The sequence below is a fragment of the Notamacropus eugenii genome, chromosome 2, assembly GCF_028372415.1.
Source record: "Notamacropus eugenii isolate mMacEug1 chromosome 2, mMacEug1.pri_v2, whole genome shotgun sequence".
Taxonomy (NCBI): Eukaryota; Metazoa; Chordata; class Mammalia; order Diprotodontia; family Macropodidae; genus Notamacropus; species Notamacropus eugenii.
Genome location: NC_092873.1, coordinates 344,485,316 through 344,502,396, shown reverse-complemented (window position 1 = coordinate 344,502,396; position 17,081 = coordinate 344,485,316). Strand labels below are relative to the sequence as shown.

Sequence of the window (17,081 nt, the reverse complement as noted above, 5' to 3'; positions counted from 1 at the left end):
AGCATACATTGAGAACTGGGCAACAAATTAAGCTATAATGCAGTGTGGAATGTGATTCGTGGTTTAGTGGCCACTGTGGAAAATATTTGCCTTTCTAGAAAAAACTAAAATCAGAAATAGAAAATAAGTAATGGATGATAGGTACCAGTCATGCTTCCAAAATCACATTTTCAAAATGTCTGTACGAACTTCTTTACTCCCAGAACTGCCAGCCCTGAACTTTGTATTCAGAAACATGGTATGATGGAAGTAGCCTCTGGAAAGAGCCATGTTATGATTATTAGGATCATAATATCTGAGTTCAAATCCTGCCTCCTCCACATACCAGCTGTGTGACCTTGAATAATTACTTAACTCCTTCAATCCTCATCTGAGAAAAATAGGGATAGTAATACTTGTTCCACCTCCCTGCTTCACAGAGTTTTTATAAAGACCAAAATACATAAGATGTATTTTAAAACCCTTTAATTGTAAAATATGTAGCTATATGAACAATAATACTGACATTTTAATACAGAGGGCATTTAATATGAGAAACAACCTGTAACTATGCTATTGACTATTTGACCTTGAAAAAATTGCTGACCCTCTCCGGGCTTTCCCTATCTACAGAATAGAAATAATCATGTTTTCAATCCATCTTGCTCCTAGGGAAATTGTGAGAATTCTGAAATTAACATAATTATTGAAGATTTTCACAAATCTTAAAAAAATAGCAGATACAAGTTGACAGAAAGCTATGATGCTCTCTCTACACGCAGATTATATGATGCAAAATTGAATGTTTGAGAGTTCTTCATACTTCATTTATATTTCTATAAAAGAATAGATATAAAAATATGTGCACCATTAAGATCATTGTGTAAAAGCATTTATAGTTTTCTGCTCAAGGTCAGACTATCTTAATGGGTATGTTCTTGGCCTTTTTTCATTAATGAGTGCCTTATTTTGACTTCGGGTTCAAAATACTACTGACATATTAAATTCCAACTATATAACTGGCACTAAATAATGGGTCAGGCCACTATTATTGTTATTCCATCAATTAAGTATTTTAAAACACGTTTATTTACCTCCAGAATAAATGCAAAATCTTCTATTGGACTTTTAAAGTCCTCTCTAATCTGGTTCCTTCCTACCTTTCTATTCTTATTCCTTACACCTGCCTCTTGCCGAAAGTGTACTCACTCAGTAATCCAATGACACTGGCCTCCTTGCTGTTCCTTGAACTAGATGCTCCATCTCTAGACCCTGGGCATTTTTGCTTACTGTCCCTCATGTCTGCAATCCTTTCTCTCATCTCCAACTCCTAACTTCCCTGGCTTCTTTCACATCTTAGCTAAAAATGTCACTTTCTGCAAGAAACCTTTCCCATTCCTCTTTAATGCTAGTGCCTTCCTAGTTTTCTCCAATTTCTCTTATTTGCACATAGTTGTTTGCATGCTCTCTCTCCCAATTACGTAAGCACCTAGAGGGTAGGGATTGAGTTTTTGGGGGTTTTGTTTGTTTTGCTTTATAGCTAAAATTCTTGGCACAGTACCTGGTACATATGTATTAGGTATTTAATAAATGCTTATTGCCTGACTACATTCCTGGTATTAGAGATAGGCAGTGCCTGTCTATAGAGAGAAGGACAGTTTGGCTGTACCACAAAATTTAGGAAGGTCAGTAATGTCTAATGATACTGGAAAGATAGGTTAGGGCTAGGTTAGGAATGGCTTTAAAAGTTTTTTTTAAAGGAGGTTTTCTTTGATCCCAGAGTCAACAGGGAGCCACTGCAGTTTATTTTGTAGGAGAATGACATGATCAGATCTGCACTTAAGGGTCACAATTGAGGAAAATCAATTTGGAAACAGTTTTCGCAGGAGAACTGAAATGGGGAGAGAAGCAAGGCAGAGATTCTAATTCTAAATTCTAATTCAGTCATCTAGATAGGAGGTAATGAGGGAATGTCAATAGAAAGAAGGGGTCTAACATAAAAGTTGCTTCAGTGGTAGAAACAGCAGCATTGGCATCTGACTAGATATGTGAGTGAGGAATCAAGAGTAGCACCAAGGCAATCTAGGAGTCTGAGACAATGGCAGTGCTCTCAAAAGGAATAGAAAGGTTTGGAAGAAGGGAGGACTAGGGGATAAGATGATGAGTTTGAGGTATCTCCAGGATATCCAGTTTGAAATATACTGGTTTTCTGGTACTGAAGTTTGGGGTTAGAGAGTGAAGCTGGATATATAGTTCTGGAAATCATCTGTATGGAGATGATAGTTAAACCCATGGGAACTGATGAGGTCACCAAAGTGTAGAATGTGGAGAAAGAAGAAAACAGGGCCTAGGATTTCTTGAAGAACTGCCCCAATTAAGGCACTTGATAGGGATAATACATCTAGAAAAGGAGACTGAGAAGGAGAAATCTGAAAAGTAGAGGGAGAACCAGAAAAAAATAGCGTCACCAAAACCCAGAGAGAGAGTATCCAGAAGGAGAGAATTGTTCATAATATTAGTTGTAGCAGATAGGTGGAGAAAGATAAAGGCTCAGAAGAGGTCATCAGATTTTTCAGTTAAGACATAAATGTTAGCTTTGAAGAAAGCAGTTTCAGTTGAGTGATGATATCAGAAACCGGATTCCAAAGAGTTGAAAAGTGGGTGAGAAGACATAAAATGGAGAAGTGGAATATGTAGACAGCTTTTCCAGAGAAAAAGGCTGAGAAAAAGAAAAGAAGTAATTGCATGATAGTTTGCAGGGATGATAAGGTCAAATGATTTTTTTTAGGGATAGAGGAGTCTTGCACATATTTGGAGGCAGTGGGGGAATGAATCAGTTGATAGAGTTTGAAAACGAGAGAGAGAGAGAGAGAGAGATTGATGAGTTGGCTGTGGCTAGGTGAAAAGTAGAGTAGGCTGGAAGGTAACATCATGGAATCTAGTTTTGAAATGAAGAGAAGAGAGAGCCCACATCAAATTGCTTTGGTTATTTTAGTAAAGTAAAAGTTGAGGTCCTCATCTAAGAGAAAGGAGGGAGGGGGGAGTATGAGGGTTTTTGAGGAGAGAACAGGTTTGGACAAGCATTTATGGGGATTGAAATAAGGAATAAATTAAGGAGAACAAAATTACTTATTGTCTGTAAAGTAAAACTGTAAGTGCATCCTCCATTTGAGGAGACTCCTAACTAGACATTTTTATACTAAGTGTGGTTTATTGTAAATCCTTTTTGTTTGCATGTTGAATTGTCTTTGAAGCAGAACTGGGTGTATAGGCTCACAAGTTTGCATGCTAGTTCAACAGTTTGTTTTTCTTTTTTTTTCATGGCTTTTGCAGAAAGCATCCCTCTCTTCCTCCTGCAAGCTCCACCACCACCAACTTTAAGATAAAAGTAACTTCTTTCAAAGCCCTTCTCTGGGTATTTATTAGTATCCAAACTGAGCAGACTGATCCTCCTGAGATAAACATAAACTCCCCACTGTATATCATCTTTAACTTAATTTGAGAGCTAGCCCATAAGAACACCTATATCTAAGACCTTTGAGGGCCTTGAATATGTACCAAAGCTGTGTTGCCTTAGTGACCCATTGTTTGGAAAAGACTATCCATGATCTAATCTTTCATTCACTGGCCAATTGTGGCTCAGAAAAGGTCATTGGTATCTTCAGTCTTGTGCCCCTTTGCATACGTAGATAATGCTCATAACAGAAATAAAGGAATATCAAAATGAGTGTGGATTTGGCAGAAATAACACTGAGTTGGTTTGGAGATGTTGAGTTTGAGATGCCTATAGCACAACCAGCTTGAAATGTCTAATACAACTGTATTACTAGAGCTCAGAAGAGAGAATAGGACAGGATATATGGATCTAGGGGTCATCTGCATAGAGATGATAATTAAATCCATAGGAGTAGATGAAAAAGTAAAGTGAAAGGGTGTAACAAAAGAATAGAAGGGAGCCCAGGAATGAGCTTTAAGGAACTTTCTGTCTATAATAAAAGGGTGTGGTATGAATCATGAACCAAAAAAAGACTGAGTAGTAGTGCGGCTTCACTGAAAGAATATTGGTGTTAAACAGAAGAAGTTGTCCTAAACAATATTTGTCTATCATGTCTTTCTACTTGTCAAGAATGTCTAGCATTTTCTGATTCAGATCGTATCTGATCTCTTTTGCGGTCCTTTTGTGAGGATTGCCTTATATCAGTTAAACTTTTGAAGGAAATGATCATCCACATTGATGAATTTTCTTTGTTTCATTTCCCATTTTTCAGTATCATTAATGAGTTTGAATGTGTTGATGTAATTGTGCATGATATCTTCTCATATTTTTTGGAATGCCTTTCCCTTTTTTGGCATTGATTTTTGTCTTTGTTCTGACAAATTGATGATCTCCATACACACAGTCAACTAATTAAAAAATGACTCCCACGTGAGTAACCAGTCATGTATTTATTCTTTTTAAAAGTTATCTACATAGACATACCACTGATATGAGAGTTGAGTGATCTTTATTTCTGTAACTGCACAGCAATTATGTTTGGGATAGAGATACTTTGATTACTATCCTCAACTATTTAATGGGCAATACTCCATTATTTTGCTTGCTGTTACTAAGAGTAGACTTCCAAGCCTCCTCTTGGCTAAAACTTGGTTCTTCTCCACTATCTGGGCCTAATCAAAGTACTTATAAATATCAGAATCTACAGAGTAGGGAATGAAAATTAAATTGGGGAAAAATGGAATTTTTGGGTAGCGATCGTTGGTAACCTGCCTTGCGTCTCCAGACTGCTACAGCTAAGCCAGTCCTTGGCCTCAACTTGGAAAGAAAACTGAATTATAGGAATGCAGTAAAGCAGATGGAGAAAGAGACAAGAAAGAATGGAACAAGGAACAGAGAAGGGACAGATGAAGCACTGGATTTCTAAAGTTAGTTTGAAGAATGTTCCAAACATTAATGCAATTTAAATTTTGATATCTGAATGTATTCCCACAAGTCCAAAGCTGCCTGTCCTTTATGTAAGGTTGAACTTGATCCTGGCTCAAGGTCATTCCTTGGATGACAGATCCATTCTCTATATATAACAGCTAGAGTTGGGGATCTAGCCTACAGCAAAGAGAAGCCTAGAGCACACTAATGCAAGCAAACCAGCCCAGTATTGACAAAAATAAATAATTGCTTTTTTTTTAAAGCTTGATGCTATTGGTCAGTCAGTATTGGACTAGTTCCTTCAGTTGAATCAGGCTCATTTTTTTTGTCCCTCCCTTTTGATAGGGCTGTTGGAAGAACTTTTTACCACAGGGCAAAAAGAGCTCCTGTACTTTCTTCCTCTTGCAGACCAGCCCACTCTTTTCCTTACCTTATAAAAGACACCATGATGTACCTATTACTTCCTCCAGGGAGCCTAACTCTGGATATATAAAATGTATTTTAGATGATTTCACTTTGAGTTTAAATAAATAGTCTTGAAATGCTATGACAAGCCATAATGTACAACTTATAGGGTTTAAAAATTTTTTAAGCTCATACCATAACCATGATAGTTATTATTATAATGTTTTGTAATGTAATTTAATGAACTCTTACGAGGAAAAAAAATAACTCAGTATGAGGAATGATAGAATGGTGGAGTAGTTATTGTTGGACTGGGAGTCAAGAAGGCCTGCATTTAAATTCTGCTCCTGACACTTACTAGCTCAGTAACTAGAGGCTAAAATCACTTAACCCCAGAACCACAAGCATTCCTCTAAGAGTATAATTCATAGCCAGGTTATGATCTGTATTAATGAATAAAGTTCCCATACCTATAAAATCATACCTTGACTTAATATAGGGAAGGGATCAATAAAAATGAAATTTTAAAAAGTCATGTAAGCAATGAGAAGGCCCAAAGTGTATGGGGCACAGAGTTAGGGAGTGGTGCATAAGGGGAGGTATCTAACTGCTTGCTCTGAGGGGTTTGTACAAATTTGAGCAGATTTTTAAAGGTTTTGGTAACGATGACTAAGAGGGATGGTGCTTATAATAACTTCCTCACTGTGCACAGAGTAAGCCAGTATCTACCAGTGAGCACTGCCACAAGGAAAACCTAAAGAAAATAAATATTCCTCAGCTAGCTTTCTTACTCTTATCATCTAGGGAGAAAATTATAGATAGTGGCAGTAGGAAATTTTATAGAACTGTTACAAGATGGTTTTGACAGATTGTACATACATATATAGCTGTTTCTAAAATGTCTTGTCAACAGCCTATTCTCCAGCCAAGATACACTATCTCAGAAGGAGGTTAAATTATTTTCCTGCTCAAATTCTTTCAAAGGAATTGAAGTTTTAAGATTTATTACAGTTCTTAGTGTGGCCTGTGGCAAGTTGCCAGAAAACTGCAGCTCAAAGAAATAGATGCACATGAAGGAGTTACAGCCTTTACTATAGCTTTGACCTTTGTTAGCTGAGATCCCATTAGACCAGAGGCTCTGGTGTTTTCTAGTGTAGTCAGTGAAAGAATAACTCTCTTCTCACGTTTTGGATTATTTACTTACATAGTGATAGCATGCTACATTCTGTAGTGGGTGAATCAGAGTTGATTTGTTCAGCAGTTCTAAGCCTCAACATGTGGAAACAGTTGAAGTAAAATATGCATGAAAAGTTCAGAAGTTTGCTGTTTGCCTTTTTTTTCTTAAAGGGGAAGAACTCTGTCCATGAGTACATAACTGTTAGCATTCAGTGTTCAGTAAGAGGATAAATACCTTGGCTGCTGAATAGTTTGCATGAAATTCCTTGATATGCTTAGAGAAGATTCTCAAGCAGTGGCCAGTTCGTCTAAAGAAAAGAATGAGGGTGCCTTTTACAAAATAAAAATAAATCTATGATATTTCTAGTTAGGATGGTAATGTGACATAGAAAAGCCCAAATCATCTACTGGAACCCCTGCCAATATCAGAAAGAATCCCAAAAAGGTCATTGATCAAGAAAGAAGCAGAAATCAGCTCCTCCATCCAGTTCAGAACAGCCGAGAAAGATGTCCAGATGCCAGACAAGAAGGATTGTAAGAAAGCTAAATGAGCTCCATTCAGTAGGCCAAGATCTGGCAGAGAAGGAAAAAAGAGCCCCCACCACGGAAGCCAGGACAAGCTCTCACAAACAGACTCAGAACCAGCCAGTATTCTAACAGGAGTTTTTTAAGCCAGCTCAATCCTCAATAATCAGATATCTGAATAAAGATCCCAGTCCTTACTTGTCAAAATAGAAACCAGAGAAATAATCAGACCCCACAGAAAAATAAGAGCCAACCATGTACTCTTTGAAACACAGGAAACTACTGCCAAAAATGGGACTGTCACCATCCAAGCACCAAGTCCAAGGAGATTATGCACAAAATCTGAGACCAGCTTGAACTCCAGCCCCAGCTTATAGCAAGAGACATAAAAGCAGCTCCTGATTAGGCAATCATATAAGAAGAAAAAAGACAAGAGCATGACCAATACCAAAATCCAAAGTGAACCACCAGGAAGCTAAGACAGAAGCAAGGGATTGAGGCAAATGGTGTGGACTAATACAAACCTGCAGCACCATGCTAATTACAGAGGAGGAAGGATCAAATAACACCTACCCAGCATCCAAGAATGCTAGAGGGGACCAAACTAAGTACAAAATTCCAATGCAAAAACTAAGGCTGCAAATATTAGTAGGGATGAGAAAACAGCAAACAGTTAAGAATAGACCAAAAGATAAACCCAGAAGGAGATGGTAACCCTACAACAATTAAAAGCAAAGCCTCAGATTTTTAAAATGACTTAGCCACTTGGACCGCAAGAATGATTGGAGAAAATTAAGCAAGAAGTAAAAAATGAGATTCGAAATGAAATGAGAGTTTGGAAGAAAAAATTAAATGGAAAATAAAAAACTTAGAAATGATAGACTATCTTACCCAAGTAGTGAACTCAATGGGGAAAAAATGAGCCAACAATTCAGTAATACTACATGAGTATTATTTTTTTAAGTATCAATAAAAATAAGATTTTTTTATAAAAGACATCATAAACTGCCCATATATATTAAAAACAAAATAAATGTGGAAAAATATCCACTGATGCCACCTCCTAAAAGAATCCCCCCAGACTAATTGCATCCAGGAATACGCTGGTGAAATTTGATCCAGAGTTTACAAGTTCAAGAAAATAGATTACAAACAGCCACAAAGAAAGAATTCAAATCCCAAGGAACCATAGTCAGGATCACCCATTAGCAAATGCTTACTACAAAGGTGAAAAAACATCGTGCAATATACTGTCTCAAAGGGTAAGATAAAAGCATATAACCAAGAATACTTTGCCCTGTAAAACTGAGTATAATCCTACAAGGAAAAAAATGGATCTTTAATGGAATAGAAGACTTTCAAGCATTCCTGATGAAAATACCAGTGCTAAGTAGAAACTTTAAAATACAAATACAAGAGGAATCTCTAAAGGCAAATACATTTGAGAATTAGAAGTAGTTAAGTAATGACAAAATAAAGCCTATTAGAGAAAAAACAAGCAGCTAGATAAGAGTGCTGAGCCTCAAGTCAGGTTCAAATCTAGCCTTAGACACTTACTAACTATGTGACCTGGGCAAGTCACCACATTCTGCCTCAGTTTTCTCATCGTAAAATGAACTGGAGAAGGAAATAGCAAACCATTCCAATATTTCTGCCAAGAAAACCCTAAATGGGGTCACACAGAGTCAGACATGACTAAAATGACTCAACAACAACAAAGAAAAAAGACATATACCTTCAGAACACACTCATGATTTTTAGGGTCATGGAGACTTATAGACACAAGACAATGGATTTTCTTTTCTGTTGGTATTGCAAAATAGAGGGGGAAAGAAGAACCCTAGGGAGGGAATTAAGAAGGAGGTGGAGGAATTTTACTATTTTATGTAAAAGGGTTGCACCAAAAGAAGAGTACACAAACACAAAGGAAGGGATGGGGAGAGCAGGCATCTCATAACCTCACTCTTTTCTGAATGGATGATGGAGGATTGAAAACACATACACATGCACAGAGATTGGTGTAGATATGCATTAAACCCAATAGGGAAACGGTGATAAGGAAAGGGAATGGAGACTATAAGGAGAATAGATTCAAAGAAAAAATAGTTATAAGCAAAACAAACTTCAGTTTCAAGTTTTATTATAAAAGGATAAAAGAGAGAAGGAAAGAGGAAGGAACAAAAATCAGGGTCTGGATTAGGACAGAGGAGGAGGAACAGACCAACCTCAAATATACATTATTAGTGACAGCCAGATACTTTCTTTGTCCACCCCCTTCTTCTTTGTTCATATATCAGGAAGAAAAACAGGAAATGATAACAGTAAACATGAATGGGATAAAATCAAGGATGATAGCAAAATAAATTAGAAAGTATAATTCCCACTTGAAACATAAAGATTCACGTAGAGTTAAAAATGAAGACATAATTATGTTCCAGGCAAATTCAAAAAACCATGAATACAAGTGTGCTCTCTGATAATGCAACAATAAAAACACATTGTTAAATCGATAAGCAGGGAAATGATATTATGGTTAAAGACATAATAGGTAATGAAATAATAGCCATATATAATAGATGTATCACATAACTAATGACTATTCCTATCTCTGGTTTCATCTGTGTAAGTGACTCCTGGATTTCTTACAGTCAATAGGAAAAGTTGTGGTGAAGTAAGAGGAAGGGAGGGAGGGAGGGAGGAAGGGAGGGAAGGAAGGAAGGAAGGAAGGGAGGAAGGGAGGGAAGGAAGGAAGGAAGGAAGGAAGGAAGGGAGGGAGGGAGGGAGGGAGGAAGGGAGGGAAGGAAGGAAGGAAGGAAGGGAGGGAGGGAGGAAGGAAGGGAGGAAGGGAGGGAAGGAAGGAAGGAAGGAAGGGAGGGAGGGAGGGAGGGAGGAAGGAAGGGAGGAAGGGAGGAAGGATGGACGGACCCTTTAAACACTTGATGCAGTACTATAGTGGCCAACCCTGAGGCAAGGAGACCTAACAGGATAGTGTAGGAAATGACTGCATTCTCTCCAGTGACAGGGATGCCTGAGATCCAGTAGATCCACAAGAAGTATCAACAACAACAACCAGAGCAAGTCCAAATTCTACATTTTAGATGAAATTTGGGAAGTCAGAAAAAGGTAATCATAGCTAGGGATACAGCATCATGGACCTGAGGGTGTCTCCTGCTAGTTCCAGCCCATCTGCCTAATGAAATTAATGAATGAAAAAGCATCCTCTATCTCATCAGAAGGAATTCTGTCTCATTCAAACCCTGTGAATAGTCAAGTAGCCCAGACAAGAGGGGAGAATATTACATAGGGTGTTCCTGCTGGTGGCATTCTTTCTAGTCAGTCATCCTGAATGGGATCTAGAATACCTCCAGCCAGAAGTAGGGGGGAACACAAACAGGGATAGGTAACCCCTTCATTTCCCATCTGGCTACATACCTCTGGACTTCTCCATCATGCCCCAGGAATTTCTTCACCCTTCAATATCACATCAGCCTTAGTACTCACAACTCTTCAGTACCTTCACCCCCTGGGACTTCTCTGTTTGGAATGTAGAGAGCTTCTCCCCAGAACTTGCATCTGACAGCCATCTTTTCATTTCCTACCCAGCTGTACTCCTTTGAACCTGTCCAACATCATACTTTCCCTACCCCCACATCCACACCTTTTAAGCTCCCTTTTGTGGGTTATCTTTTCCCATTAGATTGTAAGCTCTTGAAGGCAGGGACTATCTTTTGTGTTCTCAGAATTTAGCATAGTGCCTGGTACATAGCAGGTGCTCTATAAATATTTATTGACTTTCAGTAGAAGTTGCTTTTTCTGCAACTCACCCATCCTGGGGAAATAACATCTTGGAACTGAGGATCTTACCTGCTACCTGCATCCCATCTGATCTACCCCAAAACTGATAAAGAAAGATAGAAATAAGTGACACTAGCAATGCTGATAGGATGAGACTGTCCACAAGGTCTAGGGCATGTCCTTAATGAGGATAATACCCTGGCTTAACATTCTGTGATGTCCTGATTGAACTAGATCTCAGCCTAGAGGATCACAGAGCAGTCCGTATCTTAGTTATTCGAGAGCAACATCTGCATCTATTCAAAATGCTAGTCTCCAGCATCTAGTACAGATGCTACTATATCAGTGTTTAGTAAAGATTTAATTTTTTTTTTTGCCTTGTAATGTCATTAATATACAAAATTACTGGTGAGGAAACACCACCACACACACACACACACACACACACACACACACACACACACACACACACACACACACACACACACACACACACACACACACACACACACACACACACACACACACACACACACACACACACACACACACACACACACACACACACACACACACACACACACACACACACACACACACACACACACACACACACACACCCAGTGACGATCAGTAGCTCTTCTACAACTTAGAGTCCTATTACAAGTTGCCTTGTAATTACAATTGAGAAATTGTAGCTTGCCCAAGGTCACACAGCAAATATGTCTAAGGTAGGACTTGAATGCAGGCCTTCCTGACTGAGGCTGCATCTCTGTCCATTTTGTTCTGCTTCTTCCAAGAGTTTAATGATGCTTTCAATTCAGAACAAATCTCACAAGGCTTAAGTTATAACATGACATCTTCAGAAAAGCAGTGACTTCTGAGATTCGACTTGGTACCATTTGAAGCTAATGCAGTTGTAAAAAAGCAGGTTTTCTCTCATATGGATTCATGGTTCCTAAACATAATTACTAATTCATTTGATGGCACTGTATAGAACAGAAGGGTCAGGGCAGGAAGGCAGACCCCAGGCACAGCAGACAATTAGAAAGTTCTTCCTTAGAGTTTATGACCAGCTCTAAGGATGGATCAATGTAATTCCAAACTGCTTTAGAGAACGGGTGAACCAATTCCCAGTTCTACCAACCATGTATTAGTGTGCCTGCCTTTCTACAACCCCGCAACACTGATTAACCTTATCTTTTGGGTTTTTCACCAATTTGCTGGCTATGAGGTGAAACCTCAGAGTAGTTCCGATTTGAATTTCTCTTGTTATTAGAAATTAAGAGGGAGGAAAGGAAGGAAAACAGAAAGGAAGGAAGTTCTTCCTCAGGTTTAACATAGTTTTCACTTGAGAAATTGTGCCTAAACTGCGTAGGACGGAGTGTGGCCATCCCACAAACTGTTCCTTCATCTCATGGGACCATGTGTTTTTATCGCCTTTCTTCTGCAGGTTGTTGCCTATCACTACTGCCAAGCAGACAATGCCTATACCTGCTTGGTACCAGAGTTTGTCCACAATGTTGCTGCCCTACTCTGCCGCTCCCCTCAACTTGTTGCCTATCGAGAACAGCTTCTTCGGGAACCCCATCTGCAGAGCATGCTGAGTCTACGGTCTTGTGTGCAGGATCCCATGGCCTCCTTCCGGAGAGGAGTCCTTGAGCCCCTGGAGAACCTCCACAAAGGTAGCATGGAAGGATGAGGGATGGGATGGTAGGAGAAGAGGGGGGAGGGATAGAGGCCTTCTGATCCAAAGGTTGCCCTTTTCAAAAGAGAGCCCTTAGCATACTGTCTTACTGTCAATGTGTTGTCCAAATAAGCAGTCTCCAAAATGGGGTAGGAGAAGAAAGAAAGTAAAAAAAAGTATTCTTACTGGTGTGATCATCAAAACTGCCAAGACTTTAGTACTAGAAAATCTCTTCTGAAGGATCTTATCTGAAAAAACTATATTCCTATAGGAATTGTTTTTAAATACACTCTTCGGAAACCTAATTCTTCTTTTTTAGCACATACCAAAACTACTTATCCTGGCTCTACAGTTAAAATAAAGAAATATGTTAGTAAAGTGACAGCTTTAGTAGTTCTTGTTGTTTAGAACCTCCGCTAGGTCCATGCTTGATATTTCCCATCAGGAATTTAGATGAAATAAATTGGTGACTTTTCACCTTACATACATCACTGTTTCCCTTTACTTTCCCAAATCCAGTGTTAGGTCTTGTCTATTTTGTCTTCCTTATCCCCAATTTACTGCCCATTCATTTGACTAATAAGCAACTATTGGGATCTTTATAGGGGTGTGGTTACTTTTGCTGGAAGTTCAAAGAAAAGGCATAAGACATTATGGAAACATTACCATTTACTTTCCTGGGCAACCCTTATTTCTTCCAGAAAGATTCTATCCCTTACTTTGGTCATTTTTTAAAGTTGCACGAAAAATATCCAGTGAGTATATAAATTGTTTACTTTTTAAAGATAACTTGAATTTAAAAAAAAAAAAAAGATTAAAAGTTGTAAATCCAATTGCTGGATTGTCTAGGGCACTGAGAGGTTAAGTGATTTTGACCGTGGTTAAATAGCTGGTATGTGGTTCAGTGGGAAAAGTGCTAAATTTGGAGTCAGAGGACCAAGGTTCAATCCTGAATCTGCTACTTAATACTCTGTTTACCTGTGTGACTTTGGACAAGTAAATAAAACCTGTCTGGGTTTCAGTTTCCTCATCTGAGAAAAGAGGGGATTACCATTGGACAGATAGTCAAAGGATGTAAGCTGTTCTCAAAAGAAGAATTGTAAAGTATTAACAATTGTATAAAGGATTGCTCTTAATTTCTAATAAGAGAAATTCAAATCGGAACAACTGTAAAGCAGTTTGGAATTACATTGATACATCCGCACTTTTTGACCCAGAGATCCCACCCTTGACCCAGTGCTATTTATTTCTTTAGAGTATTGAATTTTATGTCTTTCAGTAACACTAGTAAAATATTGGTATTAAAAAGGTAAACCTCTATTTCAAAAGGTTATTTAAGTACTTTGCAATTTCCCAGTGGCAGTCATCCCCCTCTATTTCTCCTGTTCAACTGTGGGCCCGACTCATCCATCTGTATTACCTATTCTAAATACACGCACTGAAAAACAAGCTCTGTGCTGTAATCCGGACAGTAGATATTCTTTGCCTGCTTGATTTTTTTCCTGTATGGATGGTCTTTTAGGAAGACTTATGTGTTAAATCAACAAGCATTTATTAAGCACCTACATACAGTGGGCCAAACACCATGCTAAGCACTGGGGGATATAAAGAAAGGTGAAAATATTCCCTGCCTTCAAGAAGTTTATGTTCTAATGCAGGATACAATATGCAAAGAAATGTACATACAAGATATAAATAGAATAAATTGGAAATAATTTCAGAAGGCAGGTACTGGTATTAAGGGAGGCTAGCAAAGACTTCTTGCAGAAGGAGGGATTTTAGCTCAGACCTGAAGAAAGTCAAGAAGTAGAGATTAGGAAAGAGAGAATTCTGAACATGGAGCAACAGCCAGGAAATATGAACAGTTAGAGATGGAGTGTCTTGTGCAAGGAATTTTTAGGAGGCACCTGAACCACTGAGTATATTGAAGGGAAAATTGTAGACTACAAAAGGTAAGAAGTAGTCTAATTGTGAAGGGCTTTAAGAGCCAAAAAAATTTTATATTTGATTTTGGGGATGTTTGGAGCCACTAGAGTCGATTAAATGGTGATGGTGGGGGGAGACATGGCTAGATTTGCTCTTTTGGAAGATCACTTTGATAACTGACGAAGAAAGAGTAAAGTGGGGGAAGCTTGAGACAGGGAAACCAACCAACAGTGTGAGGTGATTGGGGATTACAGCAACATGGTAGCAGTGTCAGGAGAGAAGGGGGTGCATATGCAAGATATTGTAAAGGTAGAATCAACAGAACTTGGATATTGAAAATGAATGTGAAGAATCATAGAAAGAAGGAAGGGATTTGGGGAAAAGATAATGTTTAGATTTGTTGTGTGTAAGAAGTCAATGGGACATCCATTTCAAGATGTCTAATAGGTGTAGTTGGAAATGCAAGACTAGAGATTAGGGCTGGATAAATAGCTGTGAGAATCATCAGCATCGAGATGCTAATTGAATCCCTGGGAGCTGATGAAATTACCAAGTGAAGTAATATAAAGGGAGAAGAGAAGATGGCCTTAGTGGGCATGACTTGCATGATAGATGAGACAGTCTGCTGGGGCAAATGAAATGGCTTTCATGTGCGTTTAGCAAGGATTACCTTGGCCAGAAGGGCTAGCTTTTCATGTAAGACAGGAAGGGGAAAAGGAGGACATAATGGTGGATGGCAGAGTGGCCTGGAAATGAATAAACACCTTTTCCTGAACTCTCTAAGTTCCACATGGTTGTAAACTTTGCCTGAGGGCAGACTACCCAGGGGTTTGACCCTGATCTTGAAAGAGGCTAGTGGTTATAGAAAAAAAGCAAGCATTAAAGTGAGTGGACAGTTTATTTGAGAGAGAAGTCAAATAATGCTCAGAACCTGACATCCCTAGCATACGTGAGCTCAGGAAATATAGGGTAGGAAATATTGGAGAAGGGGCAGTAAATAAGCCACAAAGTAGCTTTTTTTCCTTTTTTTTTCCTTTGAAAGTTTGTGCTGGACTTGAGAAGAATATAAAAGGTACAGTTGAATGAGTTTTCCACAGGCTTTCCCCTCCTCAGAAGTGCTTTTAGATTGCTGCTGGAGTCAGAAAAGCTCAGCAAATTTAGAAAAGCAGAACTGCAAGTTCTCCTTCATTCTTAGACTCCTGCCCTGGTTATTCCACCAGAGACTTCAGACTGGACTGGAGGCTAGAACTGACAAATCAGTTAGTCTGAGATCAGAGCCACTGTTTTATTTCAGACTTCCTTTTCTTTCAAGCTTTCTTTCAAACTTGTTACAAATAGTTTGTAACTAAATATACAGCCTGAGGCCTGGGAGTGCTCTTCACTCTAGAAGACTCTAGGCACAGGGCCTCTCCCTCGTCTTCCTTGGATCTGTGACCCAGAGCTGGGTGGTGAACAACAGAGCTGCCAGTTGATACTTGTTTCTATCTCCTACACTAGACTGGGGTTACCTAGATGTGTCTGGGACTTCTTGTCTTAGGGCATAGCATTAGTTTTCTTTCAGTTCCTGTGTAGTGGAATGCAGTGTCCATAGACCTCTCTTATCTACCTTCCTATGCTGACCTGGGCCAGAAATGTGGTTCACTGTGCTTTTTTTCTTCCATTTTCTAATCATTGCTTGGTCTGGTGTGATTTCTAAATCTTTGTGGAAGAGTTGTGTTGGGGAGCTAAGCTGTACTTCTTCCTGCTATGTCACCATGTTGGCTCTGCCTCCTACTCCCTCATTGGACAGTTAAAGAAACCCAAGGCCTAGAGATGGATGAGCCCATCTGACTTCTTTTCGAAATGCTCATCCTATATTGAGAATGTTTTTCAAATTCTGAAATCAAATTATCCTTTGGAATTCCTATCTCCTTATATGATACTTAAGTCTAAAACAAGACAGCAAATGTTTATGTGTGGTGAAGGGCTTGAGTTGGAAGGGGGAGAGATGTAATTTGAACAACTTTGGGTGCTACTTTGGCAAGCTAACTCCAAGTCATTGCCAGCTATCTCTAAAAGAGGGAGAAATTGTCACAGATGTATAATTTATTTTGAACACTATACTTATCCCATATTACTAATGTTCCTGCTTTTCTTCCTCACATGCCCTAGCCTTACAGATTTTTCCCAGTGCCAGTCCTACATCATCCAGGAAGACTCCTTGAAGATCAGACATAAAGACCTTTACCTTATGATACACTTTCTCATAGGAGTAAAACCCCAATGCCTAGTCTTCCACATTTATTATGTAATTACACTAAGAAGGTGATGAAGTTGTCAACATTTATAAACTTTGGTAGATAATTCCTTCCCAGGCTTTGGAGACAAGATAGAGATTCTGTTTTAAACCAATTAAAAACAACATTGTACAGATATCACCATATTCTTACATATGCATCTCCTGTAACCACTCAGTGTCATTGACATCTTTAGATAACCTTTCTAACCTGTCCAGAGTTGGTGCTGACAAATATATTTGTAAAAGATGTGTAGTTTAAAAGTACTTTAAAAAAAAGTATTGTTTCTAAGAACAATAAAGGTTAGATTGACTCCATAAAGCAAGTGTATTTGCAAAAGATGTTAATGGGGACATTTTAGATCTCAAAGCAGAAATTGAGTTTCAGA

The 17,081-nt window shown here is 38.7% G+C and overlaps 1 protein-coding gene across 13 annotated transcripts in view; it reads left to right on the top strand.

Moving 5' to 3' along the window:
* Positions 1-17,081, top strand: part of TANC2 (tetratricopeptide repeat, ankyrin repeat and coiled-coil containing 2) — a 551,137-nt gene that overhangs the window by 453,718 nt on the left and 80,338 nt on the right. For all 13 annotated transcript variants that reach the window (XM_072645876.1, XM_072645869.1, XM_072645875.1 and 10 more), the window contains one exon: positions 12,258-12,489. In XM_072645876.1, coding sequence (XP_072501977.1) covers positions 12,258-12,489 — 232 coding nt within the window. The remainder of the gene's footprint in view (positions 1-12,257; positions 12,490-17,081) is intronic.